Raw genomic sequence first — 25,283 nt, 5'->3', positions numbered from 1 at the left:
ATGGCATACCCTCGAGCTTGTCTATCACTCTTCATACGACCCTCCCTTGTCAGTCGATCAATATATGCACCAGCTCGACTTTCACGAACGATCCGACTTCCTGTTCCCACCTCGCGATGGCAATCCACACAAGCCAACGACCGACCGCCGACCAATGACGACACCCCTCACAACGATACCCCAGATCTTTCGCATTTGAACCCGTCGCCTGAAGACTACTCGCGCTTTATCTTCCAGGACAAGTGTCATGTCACGATGTACGCCGGTGGGGGAGGTCACGGCTGTGTCTCATACCTCCGCGAGAAATACATCGAGGAAGGGCCACCGAATGGCGGAGATGGCGGCAGTGGAGGAAGCATTTACATTCAAGCGGTCGAGGGCATGACAAGCCTCCACAAACTTGCTCGTAGGGGTGTCATCAAGGCCGGCAGAGGCAAGAACGGTCAGGGTAAAAGCAAAGGCGGGAAACGTGGTGACGATATCCTCATCCAGGTACCTGTCGGTACCGTCGTGCGTGAGGTGGAACGATATGACCCTGTGGCAGAGGAGTTGGCTCGAATGCGACGACCCAAAGAGGAACCAATGGACGAGGACGAGATCGATTTCACGCCCATTCGACATGACCGTTGGGTTCTGTACCCCGGGGCCAACCCCTCCGATTTCTTGACCGTGAATTTCCCCCGACTCAAGCCGCGACGACAACATATCGCGGCCATGGAGCCGAAAGCCCCGATCTACCTTGACCTGTCGCATCCAATGGATAAACCCATGCTTCTCGCGGCAGGTGGCGCGGGCGGCTTGGGCAACCCGCATTTCATCACGCGATCGATGGGCCGACCGAAATTCGCATCCCGCGGCGAGGGAGGGATGAAGTTGGAACTCGACTTTGAACTCAAGCTTCTCGCAGATGTTGGTCTGGTCGGTAAACCTAATGCTGGAAAGAGTACGCTTCTGCGCTCGTTGACCAACAGTCGCACGCGGATCGGAAACTGGGAGTTCACCACCTTGAATCCTCACATTGGCACGGTCATTGTGGATGATAATAAGGGTCGGCCTCTTGTTGAGTCAAAGACTCGACGCACACACTTTACCATTGCAGATATTCCGGGCCTGGTGGAGAACGCACATCTCGACCGTGGGCTTGGTCTGGGATTCCTTCGACACATAGACCGAGCGGGTATCCTAGCTTTCGTCCTTGACCTCAACGCTGGTGATCCGGTGCAGGAGCTGCAAAAGCTCTGGTACGAACTTGGCGAATATGAGCGACTGCGCGATAGTGATTCCGGACCTCCTAGTACACCAAGAAGCGCCCACCATGTCACGGAGGGCGTAATCGACTGGGATCCCTCTGGGGCTGGACATCCGGAGCTCTATCGCCCACAAGATCGAAGCATTGAACTGCCTACGCAGGCTGACGGGTCTATCGGAGAGGCCCTCAATTATCAGTCATCTGGATCCTTGCCTTACCTCGCCATGCCTCCGATTCACACCAAGCCCTGGTTTGTCGTTGCGACCAAGGCTGACCTGGAACATACCCAAGACCAGTACCGAGCTCTGCAGGAGTACTTGTCCAAGGTGGAGAAGGGTACGGTCGAACATCCCTCTGGCCATGCAGATGGGTGGAAGGAGAAGCTGGCGGCGGTGCCTGTCAGCGCCATGCGGGGCGAGGGAGTATCGCGCATTCCGAAATTGGTGATGCAATACCTTGAGTGAGCTGCGATGTGAGATTCTGTGTTGATATTTGTACCATCTGTATACTAGGCATATTCCCATTTCAAGCATCAAATGTAAAATATTATTCCAAGAAAATGTACCCTAGTTTAGCTCGCAATTGAGCACATGGAATCTTCTCGGATTGTAGTAGTTCTTGCGTCCTTCACTGGTAGAGCTGCGCGCCGTTGCGGATATCGCTACGCCGGGACAGAAGCAGTAGGCAGACACAGCAATTAACACCCTCCCACTTTCACTTCAGAACGCTGCCCACACAACTCTCGACACCCCGCACTCTGTTGGTGCATGCCACTCGTTCGTCTTCTAGCCCAGCAACCAGTAAGTACAAACCCGTTCCTTTTCGCGAAGACGACCATGGGGAATTCCTGCTCATACATACGCGCCAGTGTCGCTCGCTACCGCCTGGCAGCAAGCAGTGGCGCAGGTCGACCACCCCGGCCCGGATGACCCGATCTGGGAATGTCACCACGACCTGCTCCAGGAATGCCCCGCCGAAGAGATTGAAGAAGGCGACGACAATGTCCCTGCGCTTCTCCGTCTATTCCCAGACCTAGCTCTAGCGTTAGCTGATTCAAAGCTACGCGTCTTCCCGTTCAAGGATGTCCACCTCCGCTGGCGCCGGCTGTACACCGACGCGGCAATCGTTCAAGCGATTAACATCATCTATAAATGGTACCGTGAATCGGCCAGACACAAATTCCCGCAATTCAGCCCGGAGGAACTCGTCGACCAAATCGCAAACGGCACGGTATCATCTTCGCGGATCGACCCTGAGGCCCCGTGGGTGTCGCAGATCGTTCACGGCCTGGATAAAGCACTGATCCTGACGGGCGCGCCAATGCGCGAGAAACTCATCGAGAAATTGTTGGCGGCACTGCAGGACGCCACAGAAGATGAGAGTGACAAGCAGGGTCCCGATCGAAGCAAGGTGCCATCTTCGCCTCTGTTCCCTCCCCGCTGCCACCCCATTCCGCGCCTTGAACATCATATTCCACGCCTCTCGGCCCCATCGTTCGACTGGATGCAGGAACATATCCAGAATATCCGCACCCCGCTTGTTATCACGTACGGGACGAGCCACTGGCCCGCACTGACCACGCGACCCTGGACCTCCCGCGACTACTGGTTTAAACGAACATTCGGTGGCCGCCGACTTGTCCCTGTGGAATTGGGCAGATCATACCTGGATAAAGACTGGGGCCAGGAGGTAATGGAGTTCCGTCAGTTCGTGGATCAATCTCTTTGGCGCGGCGAGCCCGGTTTTCCCTCGACTATCAAGAAGAGTGACGGACGAACGGGGTACATGGCGCAGCACGACTTGCTGTGGCAGATTCCGGCCTTGCGAAACGATATCGCCATCCCCGATTACTGCTACATTGAACCGCCGGCCCCGGAGCCCGGAACTCCGGTCTATGAGAGTGCAAAGCGTCGTAAGCAGGAAGCTGCGAAGGCCCAAACTGCTACGAGCGAGAATGACCCTCATACCGACTCCAAGCAAGCACTGCCTGCTGGTCAGCCTGCCGGTCAGCCTGCCGATGCGCCGGTCGAGAATGTCTTGGATGTCGACCTGGATAAGTGGGATGCGGAGAATTTCGAGAACGCCAAGGATGTCAACGATGTCGAGGATGTCAACGATGTCGAGGATGTCAACGATGTCGAGGATGTCAACGATGTCGAGGATGTCGACGACAGTCTCTCGGATTCGAGCGATCCGATTAAGTTTCCCCTGGACCCTGTCATCAATACCTGGATTGGACCGGCGGGAACTATCTCCCCTTTACACCACGATCCTTACCACAACATCCTTGTGCAGGTCGTCGGGACCAAGTACATCCGACTGTACTCACCGCACACACCATCGTCGCAGATTCACCCTTCCGGTGATGTGCTGGTTCCGTCTGCTGGCACGGATGCAAACGGTCCCAAGGATAGGGTGGTTAACATGGAGAACACGTCCCGGGTTGACCTCGCCGCCATTGAGTTCTCCCCTGCCGAGGCCGATCAATGGGAGGAGGAGTGGCCTGGTTTCTTGGATGCCGAGTATGTTGAGACAGTGTTGCACGAGGGCGAGTGCCTGTACATCCCCATTGGATGGTGGCACTATGTGCGTGGCTTGCAGGCGGGTGTCAGTGTCAACTTTTGGTGGGGTCGGTATGATGGTGAATAGGGGATTCGCCACCAGTTTACCACCACAGTAGGGTAAGGTACCTTACCCGACTGACCCCTGGATGCGTGAGGGGATGCTACGACCATTTATGACCATGCAAATGAATGAAATGAAATTACAAACTGAACTCTTCTCGAATCGAATGTAAACGATGCAGTTCCTAGGACTGCAGGTTTAGTCGCTCATTTATGGGCATGTTGCAATTGAACCGCGTCTGCCAAATTAGAGAGAATGACCTATCTGACTATCATGTAACTGGCCGCATCGAATCATCATACTTGAACTCGACCTCCCCGTAGAAACTTTCAAGGTTCGAGCAAACGCTTGTATCGCAACATGAAACTCACAGCTTGAACTGGCTTGAGATAAATCACAATGTAGGATACGAGATATCGTAATTAAGTGGAATAGAAGATGTTTAAACTGACGAGTTAGAGGCATTAGCGCGAAGGAGTGGACTCGGCCCAGCAAGCCGAATCCTGACGCCTACACTCTATCTACATGTATACATCACAATGAGCATATTTCGACCAATGTCAAATCGCAACTCCGATTCACTCCGTATCGTACGAGCCATGAAACAATGAAGCATTGCCACGTCTATAGTCGAAATGTCACCCGCACCAATAATCCACCCCTTGCCTTCGACTCGATAGGAGACTACTATAAGAAGACTATGGCCGAGACGCGTGGTAGATGCCTTGGCGGACATCGGCCGAGGACTAGCCGGTGGGCTCTTCTCCAGTAAGTAGTCTAGGCTGGTCGGATTTTCGCGATCAGCAGGTGTGGTGCGAGGGTTAGCGCCGCATTGATTCGGCGGCAATCGGGATGTCTGCCGAGTTATGCATGCAGCTTACAGCATGATGAACTAGAATATGCTTATACCGTAGGCTACCCTAGATGCAGCCTTAGGCATATATATGTAGCAGATAATCTAGCTGAGTATTGGGGAGTGTAAAGGGCAAGCACCACTACCTAGAGTAGGGTAGTAGGAGGGTAGTCACGTTCACCGGCTAGTGCCGTCGTGGTTGCCGTACCCTAACCCGAGCACTTTCTTCCACGCGCCCAACTCGAACTCGGCGGCTAGCCATCACACCAACCGCCCTTCATCTGAGAGACCACAGCGAACTTTACATTGAAAATTGTATTGGCACTGGCCATAGGTGCTCCACCGTCATTTTATACTCCTTGGAACCGCAAATTCGATAATCTCCATACTTGGTTGCGTTGTGGTTATGTGGAGCCGATGCGCGGGCCAGACGCTGCGAAATTATCTTGGCTTTCGGGAATTTGCCCGGAGCGGCGTTCGTTTATCGCCCTAACGTGAGCTTATTATAGGAAATCTGAAACAGTAGACCCGGCGTCTACTACAACACCTCCGGCTGCTGCATCATCAGCAGCACTGCCATGAGTATTGTGCCTGAAGGCCCGCTCTGCTTGGCCCTCTAAGCCGGTGACCTGGAATGACGCGGAGAGGCACCGCCAGCTGGAGTACGCCTCGGGGTGCGCTAATCGGGCCAGAAGCCTCACGATGCACAAATTCGACAAGCCGGTGGAGCCCAACGGGACTAATATCGGGCGTACACCAATGGCTCGGCTGCCCTGGGAAGCCCATCTCCACCGGCTCCAGCGCACACGTCAACTCCCGAGCATTTGGGCTTAGTTGACGAGAGTGCATCCCAGCGTTAGCGCCAGGCGTACGTATAGCACGTCCTAGGCCTGTGTCCAGATGACGTTAATTAAACGTGAGGGCTGGCCCCCTTTCCCCCAGATCTCTTTTTTCGCTTTCTCATATATCGTGCGCGCGTTCTTCACTTCGAGAAGTCTATACTTCCCTGACATTCCTTTGATCCCAGTCACTCATTTGACCTACATTTCGTCTCCGGAAGGCGAATCCTTTTTGATTTTTTGTGTGCGGTGTGTGACTCCGGTAATCACCGTGTCCACTCAATATAAAAAAAAAAAATGCGTTTCACCTCGTCTTATGTGCTGCTGGCAGCCCTCACCAGCGGTGCCGTCGCCCGCCATGGCTACCAGGTCCGCCATCAAGGCCATCACCGTCGCCAGGCTGCGGAGGTGGACACCACGACCACTGTGACCACGACGAGCACCATCACCTACTGCCCGTGTGACGAGTCTACCTCGTCGGCCATCCAGTCGGCTACCCCGTCGTCTTCGTCCATCCCGACGTTTACTACGACCGCTATTGAATTGACGACCTCTGTTTCCGTGCCTGTCTTGAGCCAAGCGCCTACTTCGACTGAAGTTCCCTCTTCCACCGAGGTGCCCACCTCGACTGAGGTGCCTACTACTAGCACCTCGACCGAAGTGCCCACTTCCACCTACACTCCCTCCTCCTCCACCAGCAGCAGCAGCACCCCTCCACCAGCACCTCCGGCGCCAGCGCTGACTGGAGCACTGTTCCCTCCAGCGGCGAGTTCTCTACCTCTGGCTTCGGCGCTAGTACCAACTCCAGCGGCTCCGGCGTCAGCTACACCGGTAACGTCGGCAGCCCCTACGGCAGCAACATCCAGTCTGTCGAGGCCAGCGTCGCCAGCAACTACAAGTATGTCGTGGAGTTCACTGGCTCCAACACTGACGACTGGTACGTCGTGATCTGGAACAAGATCGGCAAAGATGGCAAGATGGACGGCTGGTACGGCAACGCCTGCCACGAGTTCTCCCTCGCCGCCGGCGAGACCGTCTACTACGCCTTCGATACCGACTCGCAAGGTGGCTGGGCCGCCGCCAAGGGCTCCTCCATCCCCACTGACGACTACGGTGGTTATGCCGCCACTTGGGGTGAATTCGACTTTGGATCTACCACCAACTCTGGCTGGTCTGGCTTCGATGTCTCGGCCATCCAAGCTCAGGACGCCGATCTCACCGTCCAGGGAATGAAGATCTGCAGTGTCTACAACGATGACACTTGCTCGACCATCACCACTGGTGCGGCCACTGTGGACAACGCCTATACCAGTGACTTGAAGACTGAGGATGGTATTGGCGGTAACCTCAACGCCGGTGCTGTTCGTCTGGCCGTCACCCTCGACTACAGCGGTTAAAGATCTGTTTTTAGCTTGTACATGTTCTTTTCTTGATATCCCGTCTACGAATATAGGCGTTACGAATGGGGTCGACTTGGTGTATAGCCAGTTGGTATAGATTGTCTCGACTACCCTTTTTTGCCTTCATATTTATCTATTCAACTACATACCACTGGGCTGAAAACATTTCTTTTCACATATCTTCTTCTTTTCTCTCTAACTAGTCCACCTGAATAGGAGGTTGTACATTCCCTTAATCATTTCCTTATGGTGTATTGTCCATGCTCTAGCATTTAATACACAGCATCAGCTCCATCCCTCTACCAGCTCACACAGAGTCTCTTCCCCGCCCACATTGCCAGGGAAGACAACGAAAGGAACACTGCGGTGGCGAGATGTTTCCTCATCACATCGCCAGAGCGGTACACCAGGAGCGGCTTGGCCGACAATCAGTGCGCGCTTCGCATTCAACCCTTTCGTAGCTGCGTCGGACGAGGTGATACCTCCCTAGAACTAGATCAGCAAAATTACCCCCCCAAGAAATAGATAGAGCATACCTTGGCAATAATATACCGCGGCCGAACCTCAATTCGCTGCAAAACGCTCACCAAGGCCTCCGCAACCGCAGACCCAATCTTCAACGACGAAAGCTCATCATCGCCCGTAACGAGTTTCCGACTCGTCATGACCAGCGTATCTTGACCAGCCCGCAGATGATCCTCCGTCTCCTTCACGACCCGCGACACAGTCTGCGACGCCGTTTCAGGCGAGGCAATCAATTCGTCTACCTTCATCTCAATGATCGCAAGTTGACCAGTTGCGCCGCGACGGTCGGTCAGAACCTTCAATTGAGCAGTTGTTTTCGGAACGTAGGATCCAGCCACGATGAGCCCGCCTGTTTGTCTGGGTGAGGGGAGACCGAGTTCTTTCGCGGTGATCGGGCTTTTCGAGCGGATGCCGAGTCTTGTCGATACGAATGCTGCGCCGGTGCGGTAGAGGAAGTGTTTTCCTTTCGACTCGGCTAGAGCATACCTGTGTCAGTACAGCTCCATTGACGACACATGATAGGAATAGCATCGTACGCACCCAGCAACAACCCAGCCACAAAAACATGCATATCCGACTCCGCCGCCGCATTAACAATTACCACACCCCCAGCCGGCGCCCGTAACAACTTCTCACAAACAGCCTGCGGCCCACCAACGCGAATCTCCTCAATACTCACAGACCAAAGCTGATCCACCCCAAACCGACCCGGCGCCTTCTCAAGCACATAATCCCTCAAATTCGACGACTTATACCCGAACGTCGCATCCTTCGCAAATTGCGTCTCCCCCGCCGGAACCAACTTCTCCCCTTCAGCAACATAATGCACATCATCAATCGTAAACCGACCCCCCTGGAAGAAAAACGGCGCGAGGACCAATGCATCGGCGGTCCCGAAGACCGATTGCGCGACGTCCGGTTCTAGCGGGAAGTGGCCGCGCAGTGTACTATCGCCCCGTAGGACGATGTCGACTTTATTTCCCGTGGCCTGTGCAGCGACTGAGACATTTTCGCAGATTGTTCGGATGAGCGTCGAGGCTTCGGTGGGTGGGAGGGCGCGCGAGTTTGTTAGGATGAAGAAGCCGCGGCTATCGGAGCGGAATTCGGAGGTTAGTGTGTCGACGTCCCAGACTGTTAGGACCTTGATGTCGTGGCAGGTTTGTGTGCCTGTTGGGTCGTCGTCTAGTACGACTAGTCGGTTGATTGGAGTTGTGCTGAGGATTTGGGAGATTTGGTCTTGGGTGTCGACTGCGTATTCCGGTGGAAGAGAGGCGAGGGTGGATTCGCGGGGAAGGGAGGGATAGGGTGTCATTTTGCGATTGGTAGACTCTATACTCGGTGGTTTTCAAAACAACGCTGTGAACACTGAAAGTATTTGAAGGTATGCTGTTGTTTTTAAGACTCTCGTGGGAAACGGAACCCACTGCGGGGTCTGAATGCGGGGAGGCGGCCGGAGAGAAACCCGACCCCGGGCTACCGAGTTTAAGGTCAACAATGGCAAAGTTTCATTATCGGGCCAACGCCGAGGTGGACTGGTAGGCAGTAGACTCGTATAAATGACTATCAATAAGGTAGATGACAAAAAACTCAGAGTACCACGCCAAACGCCGCGCCTGAGACTCAGATGCAAGATGCAAAATGCAAGACCGTGGACGTGGATGTGAATGCTTTTCAACAAGATAATCCTCCGCTCACGTCTAGTCCCCTCGCCATCCCGTCCCAAGTCCCTTCCTATTCCTCCATGCCTCGAATCGCGTAAATGAGAATGGTCAAAAAGTCGTAGACTGCGTGAAAGAGAGATCGCTTGATAGGCTTGAGTTTCAGCCCACCACGCTGCGGAAACTCAGCGCCTCGAGGAAGCCGCCCAGATCGTCCTTTTGGACCTCGACCACGCAGTGATCGAAGCTGTCGATGCGGACTCGCGCATTGGTTTCTTGGACCACCTCCTGGAAGGCAATGCCGAACCGGTTGCGCAGGAGATGCTTCTTCCCGCTCGGGTCTTGCTCATCTTCGGATTCGGACTCGGACGAAGACTCGGATTCTTCAGACTCGTCGTCTTCGGCTTCATCATCGTCCTCTTCCCGTTCGGCCCTTTCAGCTGCGCGCTGGACTCGGCGATCTGCTCGCTCCTTCTGTTTCTTGTCTTTTGCTTCTTTCTTCTTGCGACGCTCTTCTTGACGTTTTGACATGGCGGCATAGTCAATCACACCACCGCCACCACCGGTTCCAACTACAATGTAGAGATCTCGATCCTCGTCGAGTCCAGCCAGGACCAGAGGTGTGCCTGCGGCACGTTTGCGGCCAATCTTGACCGAATCTCCCTTTTCGCGCTCTTGAACACGGATTGCCTCGGCAATCCACAATGCTAACTTCGTTAGAGCTCCGGGATTGGTGAAGAGCTTGACATCAGGTCCGTCCTTGACAACGGCAATGCGGAATGCGCGAAGGTGACGAATCTGGTGTTTGGAAAGAAGGGAGGTACCAGTTCGGAGAATAGCACGGTGAAGGTGTTGAGCCAACGGAAGGGCCTCCATGAGAAGAGTAGGCGACTCAGAGGTCAATGAAAGAGCGTCATATGCACTCCAGAAACGAGGAAGGAGGCTAGCCAAGTCGGACTCTCCGTTAATCCCTCCATTTTCAACGTCGTCGTTTGAACCTCGCACTCGCGGAAGACGTTTGGCGTCCCAGGACGAAGATGCCTCGTGTGGCCCAACTTCAAGAATTGCGCCCATTATCACACCAACATCAGTGGCGGAGAGACACGCCTTCCATCCCCAGCAGCGAACAAAACCCCATCCCTCACGAGAGCTTGCGTGTCCAGATGGCTCGGCCGGAACAAGACCGTCAAGGCCGTACATGGGTGCGTACTTGAGCAATCGGCCCCGTAGTACTCGCTTCAATTCCATATCCATGTGGGTGTAATATTGGTGACACTGGGTAAGGCTGATACCCATCTTGGCGAGGAGTTTATGAAGGCGCTTTCGGCCATTCTCTGTCCAGACATGCAGTCTCGGGGCTAAATAAGGACTGTGCAGCATACTCTCGTAGAGTGACCAATGTCGAACAAGTAGGAAGCGAGGCTCGGGAGACAGACGAATTGATGTGTCAGTCGGAGACCGGGCAGTTGTCGGAATGACACCGTTGATTTCTCCTCGAATATCTCGATCGCGTTCGTATGGATCAGGCGGGTTCAAACGGTGAACCTCATCTCGTAGGATTTGGCGGATCTGCTCTCCGCGTTGTCCACCCCAGCCTGCAGAGCCACCCTCCTCTGAAGAGTTAGAGATACCAACGCCAGTCATTGTTCGGCCGCTGAGCTCCAGACTCGAAACACCGACAATTGCAAGCCAGAGCAGATCATTATCCTCACGACCCAGTTCGGAGGCAAGGGAGTATACCAGCGACGAGATAGGCTCGGAGTACGACGTTCCGGATGAATAGTAATTCTGCAAAATGGCCTCGTGCTTTCGTTTCATCCGAATTAAACGGCGCTTTAAAGTCTTTGCTGATGGTTGCTTTGGTTCTGCTAGCGAAGGCGAGTCGGAAGTCGGCGTGCCAGAGCGTGACGAGTTTGAGGAGTCCATTCCTTTTCTTCTGCGCCGACTTGGAGACGAGACAATTGAAGATCCCTACGAAGTGGGTTAGTAGTTGGCATCCAGTTATGGATGCCAGCTTTACTTACTGAATTGCTGCGTTTTCGTTGGCGGGGAGGTCCGTCCTCCTCGTCGGAACCGTCCTCGTCTACACGTCCGGACCACGATTTGCGCTTCTTGGAGCCTGTGGGCATTTCCTCGTCATCTTCGGCGTCGCTCTCATCGTCATCATCCACTTCTGGCATCTCCAGAAGCGCGTAATATGCTTCCCGCTCACTGCTCATCTCTTCTTGGATATCACCGTCGTCGAACACGATAATGCCACCAGTCTTTGACGTGTATGCAGGAGTAATGCAGCCTTTCTCGACTCCGCGCCCGCGCCGTCGCGAGTTGACATCAATCTCTGCCATTGCCTGGCCCATTCCAGCCTCTCCACCAAAGACGTTCCCTAGGTTCCACGGCCGGCGTGCGTCGAAGACCCAGATCTCAACGGCCCCCATGTCTTCCTCCACTTCTTCGTCTTCCGGGTTGCTCAGGCCGAGAATCTCGCCCAAGTCGACGAGCCCACCAACGCCAAGGCAGACTACCACGCCACCGCTGCCGCCATTTGTGGTTTGCATGGGGCGGACGAGTTCCTCCCCGGCGCGCGCAAGGTCACCATATCCGGCAACAGGTTGGATTTTGTGGGGGATATAGTCGCGTTTAAGCAGAGCCGTAAGAATTCGACAAGCACATAGCGCGTCGGGTTCGAGTGCCACGAGAATTAGGACCGGCGGGGAGAGCGGATGGTGGGATCGGAGGAGTTGAAGGTATAGGTGCGAGATGAGCTGCCGTGGAAGATACATGGCCAGCTAAGGTGGGAGTTCAGAGGCACATGTGAGCATCAATCAGTAAGAATACTGCGAGGCAGAGGGATCGAATGCTCCGCGAAACAAGTCGCAGTTTCCGGGGGGTCACCAGTGGGTTTGGCCGTGAAGTAATCGGGCCTTGGAAAGTCGGGCGGAGCGCGACGCGTCGGGGCACGGGGCACGTGCTGGCGGATTCCATCCGTCGCCTCGACACCGCACGGCTTCCCCCTGCTTCATAATTTTAATTATTATTGTGATTATTTCGTCGGCGATGTGGATCCCCTTTTCTGGTGGGGACATTCTGTTTACAGCTGGCAGGGGTCTGGCATGATCTTGAAGATTACAATGACGAGGTAGGTTGACACGGTGCCTACACGCTGCCTACTTAAGGTTCTGGCTAACATCACTTATACCATAGTTGCAAGATGTGAGTTTCGTGTCAAACAAGCTGCACAAGGATCTCAAGGGCGACTGTCGAATTTCCAGTCATCCAAATTCCTCGGTTGAACTAGTGGAGCTTCGCATACAGGGAGTCGATCTTCTGCACCACCACCTCTGGCAGAGGCCCCTTGGCAACATCGGTCATGTTCTGCACGATCTGGATGATTTTGCTAGCTCCCAAGACGACGCAGTCTTCCGCACCCAAGCTTGAATGGTAATGGAGCCATCGCAGATACGCTTCCGCGCCGCTGATCTCTAACGGTCCGATGGTATCCAGCAAATCGCTCATTGCAGTATGCATGGCGGGCTTGTCATACATGGGGCTGAGAGTAGCTGTGATTTGGTCATCCGGTGCGTACCTGGTGCCCTCGGTATCACCACGGGTTGCTCGACCGGTCAAGAAACCACCAGCAAGAGGACTAGAGCGCAGTACGTTAGCTCTGCCTCGGAAATCAACCTTTCACCTAAAGAGCAGCATACCTATAAGCATTGAATACGATCCTATGTTTTCGCAATAATGGGAACAAACGTCTGTTCGCTCTCGCGACTGAGAAGGTTATACAAGTCCTGATACACGCTTGACTTGATGTAATCTTTTTCCTGGCAGACTGCGATAAATTCTGCGACTAACTCGGGTGAAAAGTTCGAAAGACCAAACTGATCGCAGTCAGCAACAAAAATGTTTCCCATCAATGAACTGAGAGTGACGAGCCTTCTCAAAGCGCCCTTCGAGATAGTGCTTATTGATTTCACCCGCTTGTTCCTCGACTGGACTCTAGGGATCTGGTCTATGAAAATCCAAGATATTCACCTTGTCCACTTTCAGACGAGAAAAGCTTTCTTCAATTGGCAATATTGGCAGCCGATAGAGAGCCAGATGCATCGCCTTTGGAGGGACCCTCTGGGTTGGTCTTGGTATCTATAACGAAGACTTGTTCCTGGGCACGAACTTCGCCTAGCAGTCGCTCAGAAAAGCCTGGATTTGTGGGTGAATATCTGGCTGCGGTGTCGATGCGGTCAATACCAAATGATTTGACTTGGTCAAGAAGCTCCTGTACTTGAGCCGGGGTGGTAAAGCTGGTGCCAATTAAGCAACCGCCAAATAGGGTGTTGGGTCGAGGCATGTTTGATGTCAGCTTGGGCAATTTCTCTGGGTCGTACAGGCTGATATGGACCTTTATATTCAGCTTATCTCTGGGAGATATAGATGAGATGAATGATTGTCAGCTGTATGTATTACCAAGCATGCTCCCGGGCCTTGTCGCAAGGCTGAGCCCGGGCCATCGGGCATTTGTCCTCCCGAGGACAGGACGGCCTTCCGATTATATATTTTTTCATAGTCGGCCTGGTAGCAAATAACCAGTTCATCAAGGATTAAGAACCACTTTTCTTTTTCGGGCTGGGCTTTTGCGCAATGACAACCGTGCATCAGCTGTTATCACTTGAAGCCCCGATGAGGGAAGTTGTGCATCCAAGACGGCCATTGTTGAAATGGTCTACCACCTGACATGCGAAAACATACTGAAACTGAGCCAGCGCCAAGGGTGGGACTGGGCTCTAGCGCAGAAACGCAGGCCTATCATTTTTGGCTGTTCTATAAGAGATGGGTCTGCAAGAGTACATCAATTGAAGCAATTGACCGGCGTGTAAGGACCTTTGCGACAAACCTCGAGTTCATAAATGAAATACAATATTCAAGACTCCCGGGATTCCAATCCAAAATATTATACGGCAAGATTTATGCTGCTGCTGCACTGAGGTTCATGAATTCTTCTTACTGAGATAGCACAGTGCTCATGTGCAATATTAGAGAAACGTTCTTTAACCTTATTGGTTGTGTAGTGTAATGGTCATCACTCCAGGTTCTGATTACCCGAGTATTCTGGCAATCCCGGTTCGATCCCGGGCACGACCTTTTTTTGGTCTTCATTCCCCCCGATGAGTTTTTCTTTACCTCATTTTTTATTGAATGTGGAAAGGCGTCACATGTCGAGCCGGAAGGCCCACATGCTCTATTTTAAGTGGCGTAGCCATAGTGTGCTCGCTTCGGCTAAGCTAAGCGGACCTGAATATTTTACTACTACTATGTGTAATAGAAACATCTCGGCTCGATGTGTGTATATAGTGCTGGCTTTTTGAGTGAGTATGCTATTGTATTTGAAACTGAATCCGATAAGAAATCTGTACATTATGGTCTCTGTTGTACTATCATTGATCCAATTTCATAGCTCTACAAGAACAAGCCGTGTGAGGTCATTTAATGACCAAAAACACAAAAATTGAAAAGTAGCGCGAGGTCGTGCCCGGGATCGAACCGGGATTGCCAGAAGACTCTATCAGAACCTGGAGTGATGACCATTACACTACACAACCTGATATGCTGAGTCAGGGGTAGTTACTAGGATTGAGAATCCTGCGGAGGGTTCTGCTATGGCCACTGCCGGAACTGAGAGAGCATCTACGCTGTTTTTTTTTTGGTTTTTCTACATTTTCCTAGCTCTGATAGCAGTAACTACTTGTGTATGCCTTACTTCCAAGTACTGCCAATATTTTACCATCTCCGGAGCCGAGACGGAGGCAGAAACCACGCGGCATTCACCAATACATATTCCCATTAATCTGATACCCGAGAAACTAGTGCTGACAGCGAACTGTATTTGAAGCTTAAAATGCTTCAATCTGTCTGCTTCTGGTGCCCCAGGAAGAATCGCAACCCGAACAAGGGTAATATCCATCCCCTAAAGCAAAAAGACAAGGAAGATTTGCTTGAAAGCAATGGGGCAATTAGAGTCGTTTCGGGCAAATTAATTTCCGATTGTGTAAATTTATATGGTATGGTACATGCAGCGGCAATATGAGAAACATGGTATTTGGCAAGTCATCAGTCAGTTCACAGCTTGGTTGCAATCTACACTGGATCGGTGCGTTTTGTCCAGTGGATCACAAAAAAAAGTAAAAGAAAAAATTAACATCCCTGTCAGGTGACCACACACACAGCCACCAAATATTACTGTGTAGAATGCGAGACCGCGAAAGGAGAAAGCAGAAACAGTAGAAACACAAAAAGCTAGAAAAGGCCAAAAAAAATAAGGTCGTGCCCGGGATCGAACCGGGATTGCCAGAATACTCGGGTAATCAGAATCTGGAGTGATGACCATTACACTACACAACCATTAATTGATTGAGTTCAAGCAACTTTGATATCGAAATGTTGCTCTTCTTGCATGCTCCACACGCGGAGATGTCAATTTTGTGAATGTCCGAAAACCTCCACATAACTGATAGAAAAGACCAGGCGTGCAATAAAATTCAAGAGTGAAAGTCTTTTTAAGGTACTCACAACATACTAACAGCTAAATTCCTCACAAAACTGAGAGAAAAGGTCGGGCGTGGGTCGGGCGTGCAATAAAAATCAAAAGTAAAACTCAGAAGGGAAAAAAGCCTTGAAACGCCCTCCCCATAATGCCAAAAAGGTCGTGCCCGGGATCGAACCGGGATTGCCAGAAAACTCGGGTAATCAGAACCTGGAGTGATGACCATTACACTACACAACCTGAGGTGTCGGAAATCGGGAGGTTTGGGCTCTATATTCCAATTTAATATTTTATTAAGCTATTTCGAAGCTACCTAGCTGTTGTAGCATGGCTAACCCGGACTAGGCAAAGGCCTTGCATCGGTAGCCACCTGCGGGTCAACTTGCTACGAGTGCATTCTAGAAATACTACCAACTGCCCATTCACTAGTTTTATACATTTATAGATGACAGATGAACCACTAATGCCGGGTATTTTCCAATATTTATGGACCGGTACCAATTGCTTTCCGGATACTGAGATAATGCCGTTGGTTGCCATAGTCATACACTGGCGATAGTAGAACAGCAATCGGAATTGTGACAGGACTTTCGATATAGAGGCTGCTGTGTGAAAGAACTCTAGAAATCCCATGGCAGTGATGCTATCTTGGGAGTCGTCGAGATGCGGCCGAATGTTGCCAGTTCCATTTAATACCGACATGCTACTGGTGACCTGGATACGAATTGATATAAAGACCAAGTCTTATTATACATCGGTGTGATCATGGTGTAATACACTAGCGTACTTCACAAGTGTTGCGTTTTACACTGCAACTTGGAAGTCGCCGTGTGATGCGATATATTTAGTGACCGAGATAGCTCGCAACTCACAGCTGCGTGTAAACAGGATACGAGGGAAACCGCGGGACCGTGCCTAGGTACTAGAGGCAGTCAGCTAATTTGAGATAGAAAATTCGACTTAAAGTATCTGAGTACTCGATGTGACCCCCTAAGTTCGGTTTATTAGATCAGTGAGGTACATCCATAAACAGACTCACAACCTGCCAATTCGGACGCATCGGTCGCAATCATCTGCTTACTTCATTATTCATTCATGTAGGTAAATATTGCCTGTACCCTTCAATTACAAGGTTGTGTAGTGTAATGGTCATCACTCCAGGTTCTGATTACCCGAGTTTTCTGGCAATCCCGGTTCGATCCCGGGCACGACCTCTTACTGTCCCAAATTTTTTTCCGGGCCTGACAGTAGAAAGTGATCTCATTCTCTCACAATAGTGTTCGTTGTCTCTTCTCTTTATTCGTCATCCTTTCTCTCTGTCCTATTTTTAGTTTTATTTTCTTTTTCAGCCATCCCCCGTGGAAAAGAAGGGCCACCACGAGGCGGTCGTATATTCATAGAACTATTTAATAATAACCACTTCATCACAACCATCCTCTTTTTGTCCCCTGGCTTAGACCGAGTATAGAGTACCATAAGGTGGTATCTGTTCTTCCCAAGTTAAAGTACTTGGCCAGACTTCAGAAAATATCATCGGTCCATATTGTTCCACTCTTGGTACCTCGCGGTCGCGGCCAGGCTTCTGCTCGTGCGCATGTCTTGTCGCATTGTCATCGGGCTACTGTGTACAACGCTAGTGTACCTCCGACCGACGTGACATTCTTCACAACCTGGTCGGCTTGTCTGATTGCGCGGGGAAGAATGGCTGTTGGAAAGAGTTCAAACTGAATCATCACACTTCCTAGGAACCACCCCCAACGGGGCCGGATGAGACTACATGTCACATACCCGTAGCTACGCAGATAGATCTTCCGCAGTGAATAATGAAGAAAGAATCTTCGATTTCACGCTAAACGCCGTTCACCATTTACATGCTGTACATGACAAAGCCAAGAAAAAGATTCAAGTAAACATATTAAGAGGGACGCATCCCCAACGTATCAGGCAGATGAAGCACCCAATACTGATCCAGCAACCCAGATTGCAGTACATGCGCCCACTACCGACAGGCCGACCAACCGCTTGCCCCAACTGTTGTCCTCGGCCATCTTCGTGGGCCCGACGGCCTTCTTCGGGGTAAGGTGCGCGGCAGGTGAATGTTGGTTTTCGGGTTGAGGCTTGGTCGAATTGCCGAGGATAGACGAGTACTCTTCACTTCGCTTGCGCCACTTCTCTGCCAGTCGAGCGATCTCAGCAAGATCCTCCTTGAGTGAGCCCGGCTCTGTCGTATTGGCGTTCTCTACTTCAACATTCTGCACATTGCCGAAGAAGTCTACCACGGTTCGCAGACGGCCCTCTGCCTCGCCACCGGGAAACAGATCCCACCGGACTCCCGGCTGTGAATGTATTTTCGATTCGTCATATGAGTCGAAGAGATCTCCCAAGTTCAGCTTGGAATTGGCGCTTGTCACTTGAGTTTCGAGGAACTCGAGCACATAGTAGGTCCAACGGTCGATCACAGCAACTCCGACATCGTTATCAGCATGGTGCGAATACGAGGATTGGTCGAGCTCGCTGGATCCCGTAGCCACGATGTTGGGTGAGTAGAAGTGGGTGTACATCGTATTGGCTTGGCAGGTATCAATCATGAACAGGAGTTCGTGATAGCGCTTCTTTTCCCACATCTGTCCAAACGCGTCGGCCAGATCCCACGCGCCGATCTCCTCCGCATCTTGGAATTTCAGGAATTGGTCTCCACCGTGCCCTGTCATGTACACCAACACATTGCTACCCGCATCTGATCCGAGTCGTTTACTGCGCGGTACATCCTCATCGAGGCGGTCGGTCAGGAGTCGGATAAAGTTCTCGACGGTGACTTCGTAGCCCCTGTAATCCACCTCGATATTATCACCGTACAAATCGACCGCGCGATCGGCGTTACTATACACGGTTCCGGGAAAAGCATTGCGAGGGTTGCAGGCCATATCATCGGGGAGCATTAAAATGATTTGTGAGTCGGGAATGCCGAGGCGCTTGACGGTTCGATATAACGAGAGGACATTGGCGAGATGGCGATAGTTAAACCAGAACCGGGAGGTAGAAACCAGCACCGCCCAGTTGGACGTATGCTCTGCGACAATGAAACCGGCGAGGAGAAGCAGGGAGAGGGCCTGCAACAGGCGAAGGAACGAAATCATTGTCGTAGGAGGAGCTTCAGGACATAGTAAGAAAAGGAGAGGGCGATTTTGGCCGCACAGCTGGCGGGGAAGAACAGAGCAGGAACTCCGGGTGTGTGAATCGAAGTCACAGTTTGACTGAATAGCTCGAAAAGTTATACCAGGGCCATTCTCAGGGCCAAGGCCAGGGGGAAGGTGGATGACAGGTGAAGCTGTCGCGGAGCCCGAGCCCGATGACAAACCCGGGGACGGCGATGGACACCTAGATCGTAAGGCAGGAATGAAACAGCCTTCACCAGGAGTCGTGAGAAACGAATAATTTTTTGGTTGTCGAGTAAACATAAGATTATTACAAAGGAAGACAATATAGTTTGTATCTCCCTCCGAAAATATCACTACTAGTCCGCTATATAGTCCCATGCCCTCATATCCCATCATTAGTCACAGGGACACCGCCTACGTCGGAGCCGGCATAATGGTTTGGCGGATCAGATCATCAACCAGGGCAATCCACTTTCCATCTTTTTGTTTCACCCGTTTGTCGGAACTTGTGAAGCGTTTTAGCTCGAATTATCAATATCGTCACAATGGGAGGCAAGAAAGCAGCAGGCGAGAACTCCAAGAAGGCTGCTGGCAACGCCCGCGTACGTTGTCCCCGCCCCCACCATCGCCACAGATGAAGCGCAGAAGACTGATACCCATGTAGAAGGCTGAAGCTGCGGCCGGAAAGAAGGCGCAAGAGGACGCTAAGCGTGCTGCTGAGGAGGACAAACAATGGTCTAAGGGAGCTAAGAGCAACAATAAGAAGTAAGTTCGATTGGAGCTGTTGTTCCGACGAGACGAAAGAATTCTGACCGATGCCTGTTTCTCCACTCTAGGGAGGACGCCGATGCCAAAAAGGCCGAAGCTGCCCGCAAGAAGGCCGAACGTGATGCTATGCTTGCTGCTGAGGAGGCTTCTCAGCCCTCCAAAGCCAAGGGTGCCAACGCCAAGAGCGCGCAGAAGAAGACTCGCGGTCTCGACCTTTCCCAGCTGGACGACGGCCCCGAAAACAAGAAGGGATCTTCTCTCAGTGCTTCTGGTATCGACAACGCCCTGGATGCTCTTTCATTGACAAACAAGGATACTTCGAAGGTCGAGCGTCATCCCGAGCGACGATTCAAGGCTGCCTACGCCGCATTCGAGGCCCGCCGTATGCCTGAGATCGAGCAGGAGAACCCTGGCCTGCGCCGACAGCAGCGCGTGGATCTTTGCCGAAAGGAATTCGACAAGAGCGAGGAGAATCCCTTCAACCAGGTTCATGTCGCTGTGAATGCCTCCAAGGACGAAATTGCCCAGGTTCGCAACCAAGAGCGGGCTAAGACCGAGGCTCGCCTGGGTAAATAATCGAACAAGTGCGGTTATTGGTACCGAAATGGAAGACAGCCCGTCCTTCTGGTCGCGGATATCGATGATAATACTCGGCATCTCGCGATTTTATTGGATTGTATCGGCGATGTGATTCTCCCAGATTGTGTTGATCTGAGCAGACCGCATATGATACCTTGTGATGATGATCTAAACTTTGATGCACCGGTAGATCAAATCAGGCACAATACCCTTAATTGGGTGTATACTTAAACGCTTGAACATAAAAAAGTTAACGAAATGCAATGATCGATATTCCTTCTCTCCCAATTCCGAGCCACGAAGTGTTTCATTGTTCGCTCTGAGACAAGGATGCATATAAACGATTACGAAGTTGTTCACTTCCAAGGAGGTTCCTGCCCATCGTTATTTGACTGGATATAATCAGAATCAGACTTCCAGATCAACTTCCAGATTCTCAGTGATATGATAGGGGCTGTATATCCTAGGTCTAGACCATAGCTGTTAATTCATCGAGGCTCGCACATCCCAAACGAAAAGATTCTCATCCCAGCCAACACTGGCGCACCATCCCTCGTTACCAAAGAGACACCAGTCAACGCCCGTGACAAATTCCGTATGCCTATCCATGGCACCCAACTGCGCTCCGACTACCGGACCTGCCGGACCAGAGCGCATGAGATCCATATCGCCAACCGCGCTAGCATCTGACCGATCGCTCCATACGCGGCAAGTCATGTCATAGCTTGCACTTAGGAGCACATTCGAAAGATGCGGCGACCAGGCCAGCTTGCGAACCGCATAGCCGTGACCCAGCATAGTAGCAAGTGGGCCTTGCTGCGGGGCCCGGATATCAAATGTCCGGATAGCACGGTCAACGCCCGCGGTGGCGAGAACCGTAGGGCGGTATTTGTTCCAGTCGTGGGTAAGACATTCCGCTGGTGCACTTGGAGCTGGTGGAATACCAGGCTGGGTGGGAATTGGCGGCGGGGTTGGGGCCGCATGGATGGGAATCTGGAGGGTGAGGTGGTTGGAGGCAGAGGCGGGTGTTCGCAAGTCGAAGAGGCGAACGTAGGAGTCGGAGGTGACGCAGGAGATCAGATCGGGATTATGAGGACAGAATGCGGCAGAATAGGTGCAGCTGTGTGTGGGTAGGGTGAGGAGGGACTGCGGGCGATGTGGTGACCAAACGCGTACTGTGCCATCCCAACTACTAGAGCAGAAGCGGTCTTTGGCGACTACGTTCCAGTTCACACTGAAGACCTCCCGCGCATGCTCCTTCCAGTTTTGTACGGGGAAGTCGTTGGCCGATGTGTCGAACAGCTTGATGCTGCCATCGCCGGACGCTGTGAGGACTTGATTTTCGTGGATTTCTGACCAAGCGAGATCATAGAGGGAGTCTTTGGTGGTAAACCTAGAATTGTAAATAAATTTGACTCATTAGCTCTCACGTTCGTTGACCAGATAGAAGTAATCTGATCCTCCGCGGGGAGCGCAATCCCAAGAATGCCACTTACCATTTCACCGGAACAATCCCGTTGGGCGTCAACTCCAGGATGTACAGACGGCCATTTCCAACAAGCCCAAAGTTCGCGGCACTCGCGACCGCAAGCCGATTGTCGAAAAAAGGCGAGTATTTGACCGCGCAGCCGTTGAATCCCTGTGTGCGAAACTGCAGCATAATGGACGACAGACCAGGAACCGGTCGAGGTCGGCGAGGGAGACGAGGTGCAAGAAGGAAAGAGAGACAGAGTCAGCTCAGAAAGGGTATCACACGTGAAAATCAGCAATCGGTGATAGGCATGGCGCGGTCGGAGGGAACTGAAAGTGACTCGGGATTGCGGGGAGCGAAATGCGATGGACCGAGGTCGACTTGGCCGGCGACCGGGCGGGTCACTTGCTCTCTTCGCAGCCACTTCCCGCGCGAAAGCAGCCCCGGATCGGCGTATGAGCTGCTAGCACTCCTAATGGCAATTTGAAGATAGGTTCCTCAATTTCATGCGATATGCATACTCAATGTAATAGAGTGGAGTGCAACACACCAAGCCCCAGGTTCGCTCGGTGAATTGATTGGTAGTCGAACAGGGTCCGGCAGCTTCAGCATCGTTGACGTCAATCCTTCACTATCCAATGGCTGAGAGTCCACGCAGTGCAAGGAACAAGAATTTTTCTAGACCTTCGACTTCAATACTGAATTTGACAGCTCGGACAATGGTTAAGCATACTACCGGAACCGCGTTCGGGCACTTTGCCTCTGCAACCGCACAGAACGACAATGACGCCATATATGGCCTTCACAAACTCCACGAACCCACCTCCACCAGAGCTTGTCCTGCATATCTCAAATATTTCCCCGGAGGCAAAAACCTGTTGTCTGCCTGAACTATGGGGTATTTCACCAGTGCACAGAGTTGAGACTAAATGAAGCTGAATTCCATGCCACAATTGTCATGGCCGAGTCAGAATCCATGACTTTTACCTCCCCTGCCAACGAGTTCCTCCAGCAGGAGGTCTACCGGTTAGGGACATCTCCCGGCCTGCGATCCCTTCCTCCCAGCCCTGATCGCGACTTTCTGGTTCTCACCTGGGGCCCCATTGTCTATCGAACCAGCTACGTTCCGGACAGCAAACGCCTTCTCCCTGTCTTCCTACGATGTCTCAACGATGCTGTCAGTCGATCACTACACCGCACATTGACCGGCTCAAAGGAGCAAATTCGCTCTCCTCGAACAGACCTACGCCTCGAAGGTCTTCAGTCTGCAGGATATGTACGACGGCTTGGACGAAAATGGGGTTCGCGAGGCCTTCCATGACTATAAGGTTTCTCTCGCAATTCCAGCCACCGAATTACCGAGCAGGTTACGTGCTTGTTTGATGGTAGATGATGGAGTTCTGTCTCACCTGCGGGCTATTCTGGATATCCAGAGCATGGCCGGACAAGATGCAGACTTGGGTCGGTGTTGGGTTAAGGTCGTTGAGAACAATTTTCCGGATTCTCGATTCAGCGACAAGCCATACATTGCGAACATCGACTGGAGCACGAATACTGATGCAACTGGAGAATATCGTGGAAATTATCATGGCTGGACAATGGTGGCATTGTCGGCATTGGTGGAAGTGTTCGATGGACTCCGGCAAATGAAATGCTTGGTGGAGTATCATCGTGAGGGGCGGATATATCTTGGAGAGGGGCAGTGGAGCGCGCTGTAGAGACTTTGCTATGATACACCAATATGAATTCAAAATTCCATCCACTTTTATTTCGATTCTTCGAATGAATTTATCGCTTGGGATCAAATGTTTTAATCAAATCTGCAGGATCAAACTAGTACCTTGGCCTCTGGATGATTGGTCACTTTAAGATCAATCATGTGCTGATAAGCCCGTTATCAAGATGCCTCATCGCAGGCTGGGCTTGGCGCTGAAGCATCACTTGGATTTCTAATCATTCGGGCTCCCTCTGCAAATATCGAATTCTTGCACAGAGTGAGAGGGCAGACATCGAATCAATGGATGCTTTCGTTTCTCGAAAGAAACGAAAGACTGCGGCATCAGAGGAAGTGACGCAGCCAGGAATCCCTGATGAACCCTGCAAAGTTCCGCCGCATCCAGACCTCGCAGGCGAGGACTCAACAGATGTCAAATTAGCCATCTTGATGTCCCTTCACCCAGACGTCGAACAAGACTACATTCTGGATCTCCTCGTTTCATGTGATGGATCGGTTGAGGTTGCGTCCTCGCTCCTCGCGTCACAACAAGCTGCAGGAAGTACATCCAGCAAGAAGCGAGCAGCCCCCTCGTCTCTCGGGATCCAGACATCACTATCGGCCCATGTCTTGACAAAATCAGAAGATGGATTCTTGCGAACTTTGGGTGGCAGCATGGCTGGCCGGAAGCCTCTTACAACTAAAAAAGGACAAACATTACATCTCTATGCGCCCGAGGACGTTGCTGTACACACGCCTTGCACGATCATACACAATTTTCTACCTTCAGAAGAAGCCAACAAACTGCTCGTCGAGCTTCTCGAAGAATCAGAACACTTCTCCAGATATGAATTTCAGCTCTTCAACCGCACTGTACAAAGCCCACACACCGCATGTGTATACGTTTCTACACCCGAGGAGTACAGACAACAGACCTCCGAGTATACCTATGGCGGCACGTACCGATCAAATGTTCGACAAGTGACGCCATACCTACGTTCCGTATCGCGAAAAGTGCAACACATCGTGAACGAAGAAATCCAAAAACGCATCCGTGAGATATATCCCGATGGGAAGAAACTCAAGTATCAATCGCCGAAGGAGTGGCGACCGAACGCAGCATTTGTCAATTGTTACGCTGGGCCTGCCGAGAGCGTGGGATATCACGCAGACGAGCTGACCTACCTCGGGCCACACCCAGTGATAGGCAGTCTGAGCCTGGGTGTGGAACGAGAATTTCGAGTCCGCCGGGTCGTCCCTCAAGATGAGGAGGAAGAGGATGGAGATGGAAAGCTAAATGGGAACGACCCCGATTCGCGCTCTAAGCCGACCAACCCTAGGAAGGATCAAAAGGCGGCGACAGATGCCCGCGCTGATGCCCAGGGGCAGATCTCCATCCATCTTCCACACAACTCTCTTCTCATCATGCATGCAGAGATGCAAGAGGAGTGGAAGCATGCAATAACCCCTGCCCAAACGATCTCTCCGCATCCAATTTCTGGTAATCGTCGAATCAACATCACCTACCGCTGGTACCGGGATACCCTGCATCCGCGATGCACGCCTCGTTGTCGATGCGGTACACACGCGATTCTGCGATGCTCACAGCGGAAGCAAGAGAGTCGAGGGCGATACATGTGGATGTGCTATGCGGGCTTCGCACCGGGTAAACAAGGGTGCTCGTTCTTCCAATGGGCCGAATTCGACGACGATGGCGATCCTGTATGGAACCACAAGCAGCGCGACGATGCCGCGCCGACTCTGGCCAATTTTTCAGCTTCGCAGTAGATCTTGTCCGATCCAAACTCGCCATGTCCTAAAGTTTCCCAAGAATCTGCCAGTCTGTAAAGGCGTTAGAGCGGATATGGTTAGCGGCGCGAACTCGAACTCGACCATAACAACTGGG

The 25,283-nt window shown here is 52.0% G+C and overlaps 10 protein-coding genes across 10 annotated transcripts; 5 read left to right on the top strand and 5 right to left on the bottom strand.

Moving 5' to 3' along the window:
- Nucleotides 1-3,898, top strand: N7532_007924 (GTP-binding protein Obg/CgtA; the record flags this gene model as incomplete). The annotated part of the gene is made up of 3 exons (XM_056620416.1): nucleotides 1-1,709; nucleotides 1,973-2,049; nucleotides 2,118-3,898. 3 exons carry the CDS (start codon nucleotides 1-3, stop codon nucleotides 3,896-3,898), a joined length of 3,567 nt encoding a protein of 1,188 aa, XP_056471222.1.
- A 1,965-nt stretch (nucleotides 3,899-5,863) lies between these two features.
- Nucleotides 5,864-6,963, top strand: N7532_007923 (uncharacterized protein; the record flags this gene model as incomplete). The annotated part of the gene is made up of 2 exons (XM_056620415.1): nucleotides 5,864-6,199; nucleotides 6,265-6,963. 2 exons carry the CDS (start codon nucleotides 5,864-5,866, stop codon nucleotides 6,961-6,963), a joined length of 1,035 nt encoding a protein of 344 aa, XP_056471221.1.
- A 288-nt stretch (nucleotides 6,964-7,251) lies between these two features.
- Nucleotides 7,252-8,803, bottom strand: N7532_007922 (uncharacterized protein; the record flags this gene model as incomplete). The annotated part of the gene is given in 3 exon segments (XM_056620414.1): nucleotides 7,252-7,452; nucleotides 7,503-7,966; nucleotides 7,978-8,803. The coding sequence occupies 3 exon segments, from the start codon at nucleotides 8,801-8,803 to the stop codon at nucleotides 7,252-7,254; spliced, it is 1,491 nt and encodes a 496-aa protein (XP_056471220.1).
- Nucleotides 8,804-9,311: 508 nt separating this feature from the next.
- N7532_007921 (cell division control 45 family protein) lies at nucleotides 9,312-11,929 on the bottom strand (the record flags this gene model as incomplete). Its single annotated transcript, XM_056620413.1, has 2 exons — nucleotides 9,312-11,120; nucleotides 11,174-11,929. The coding sequence occupies 2 exons, from the start codon at nucleotides 11,927-11,929 to the stop codon at nucleotides 9,312-9,314; spliced, it is 2,565 nt and encodes an 854-aa protein (XP_056471219.1).
- A 511-nt stretch (nucleotides 11,930-12,440) lies between these two features.
- N7532_007920 (uncharacterized protein) lies at nucleotides 12,441-13,497 on the bottom strand (the record flags this gene model as incomplete). The annotated part of the gene is made up of 3 exons (XM_056620412.1): nucleotides 12,441-12,792; nucleotides 12,903-13,030; nucleotides 13,324-13,497. The coding sequence occupies 3 exons, from the start codon at nucleotides 13,495-13,497 to the stop codon at nucleotides 12,441-12,443; spliced, it is 654 nt and encodes a 217-aa protein (XP_056471218.1).
- Nucleotides 13,498-17,627: 4,130 nt separating this feature from the next.
- Nucleotides 17,628-18,824, bottom strand: N7532_007919 (GPI-anchored transamidase; the record flags this gene model as incomplete). The annotated part of the gene is made up of 1 exon (XM_056620411.1): nucleotides 17,628-18,824. One exon carries the CDS (start codon nucleotides 18,822-18,824, stop codon nucleotides 17,628-17,630), a length of 1,197 nt encoding a protein of 398 aa, XP_056471217.1.
- Nucleotides 18,825-19,390: 566 nt separating this feature from the next.
- Nucleotides 19,391-20,189, top strand: N7532_007918 (DUF1014 domain protein; the record flags this gene model as incomplete). Its single annotated transcript, XM_056620410.1, has 3 exons — nucleotides 19,391-19,447; nucleotides 19,510-19,610; nucleotides 19,682-20,189. 3 exons carry the CDS (start codon nucleotides 19,391-19,393, stop codon nucleotides 20,187-20,189), a joined length of 666 nt encoding a protein of 221 aa, XP_056471216.1.
- A 486-nt stretch (nucleotides 20,190-20,675) lies between these two features.
- On the bottom strand, nucleotides 20,676-21,852 carry pex7 (putative peroxisome biosynthesis protein (Peroxine-7); the record flags this gene model as incomplete). Its single annotated transcript, XM_056620409.1, has 2 exons — nucleotides 20,676-21,585; nucleotides 21,689-21,852. 2 exons carry the CDS (start codon nucleotides 21,850-21,852, stop codon nucleotides 20,676-20,678), a joined length of 1,074 nt encoding a protein of 357 aa, XP_056471215.1.
- Nucleotides 21,853-22,621: 769 nt separating this feature from the next.
- On the top strand, nucleotides 22,622-23,381 carry N7532_007916 (uncharacterized protein; the record flags this gene model as incomplete). The annotated part of the gene is made up of 2 exons (XM_056620408.1): nucleotides 22,622-22,840; nucleotides 22,905-23,381. 2 exons carry the CDS (start codon nucleotides 22,622-22,624, stop codon nucleotides 23,379-23,381), a joined length of 696 nt encoding a protein of 231 aa, XP_056471214.1.
- Nucleotides 23,382-23,680: 299 nt separating this feature from the next.
- On the top strand, nucleotides 23,681-25,165 carry N7532_007915 (putative CUE domain protein; the record flags this gene model as incomplete). Its single annotated transcript, XM_056620407.1, has 1 exon — nucleotides 23,681-25,165. The coding sequence occupies one exon, from the start codon at nucleotides 23,681-23,683 to the stop codon at nucleotides 25,163-25,165; it is 1,485 nt and encodes a 494-aa protein (XP_056471213.1).
- Nucleotides 25,166-25,283: the final 118 nt, after the last annotated feature.

This window comes from Penicillium argentinense, assembly GCF_028826775.1.
Source record: "Penicillium argentinense strain IBT 30761 chromosome Unknown utg000009l_segment0_segment0, whole genome shotgun sequence".
NCBI classification, from domain to species: domain Eukaryota; kingdom Fungi; phylum Ascomycota; class Eurotiomycetes; order Eurotiales; family Aspergillaceae; genus Penicillium; species Penicillium argentinense.
This window is presented reverse-complemented; position numbering and strand designations above follow the sequence as displayed.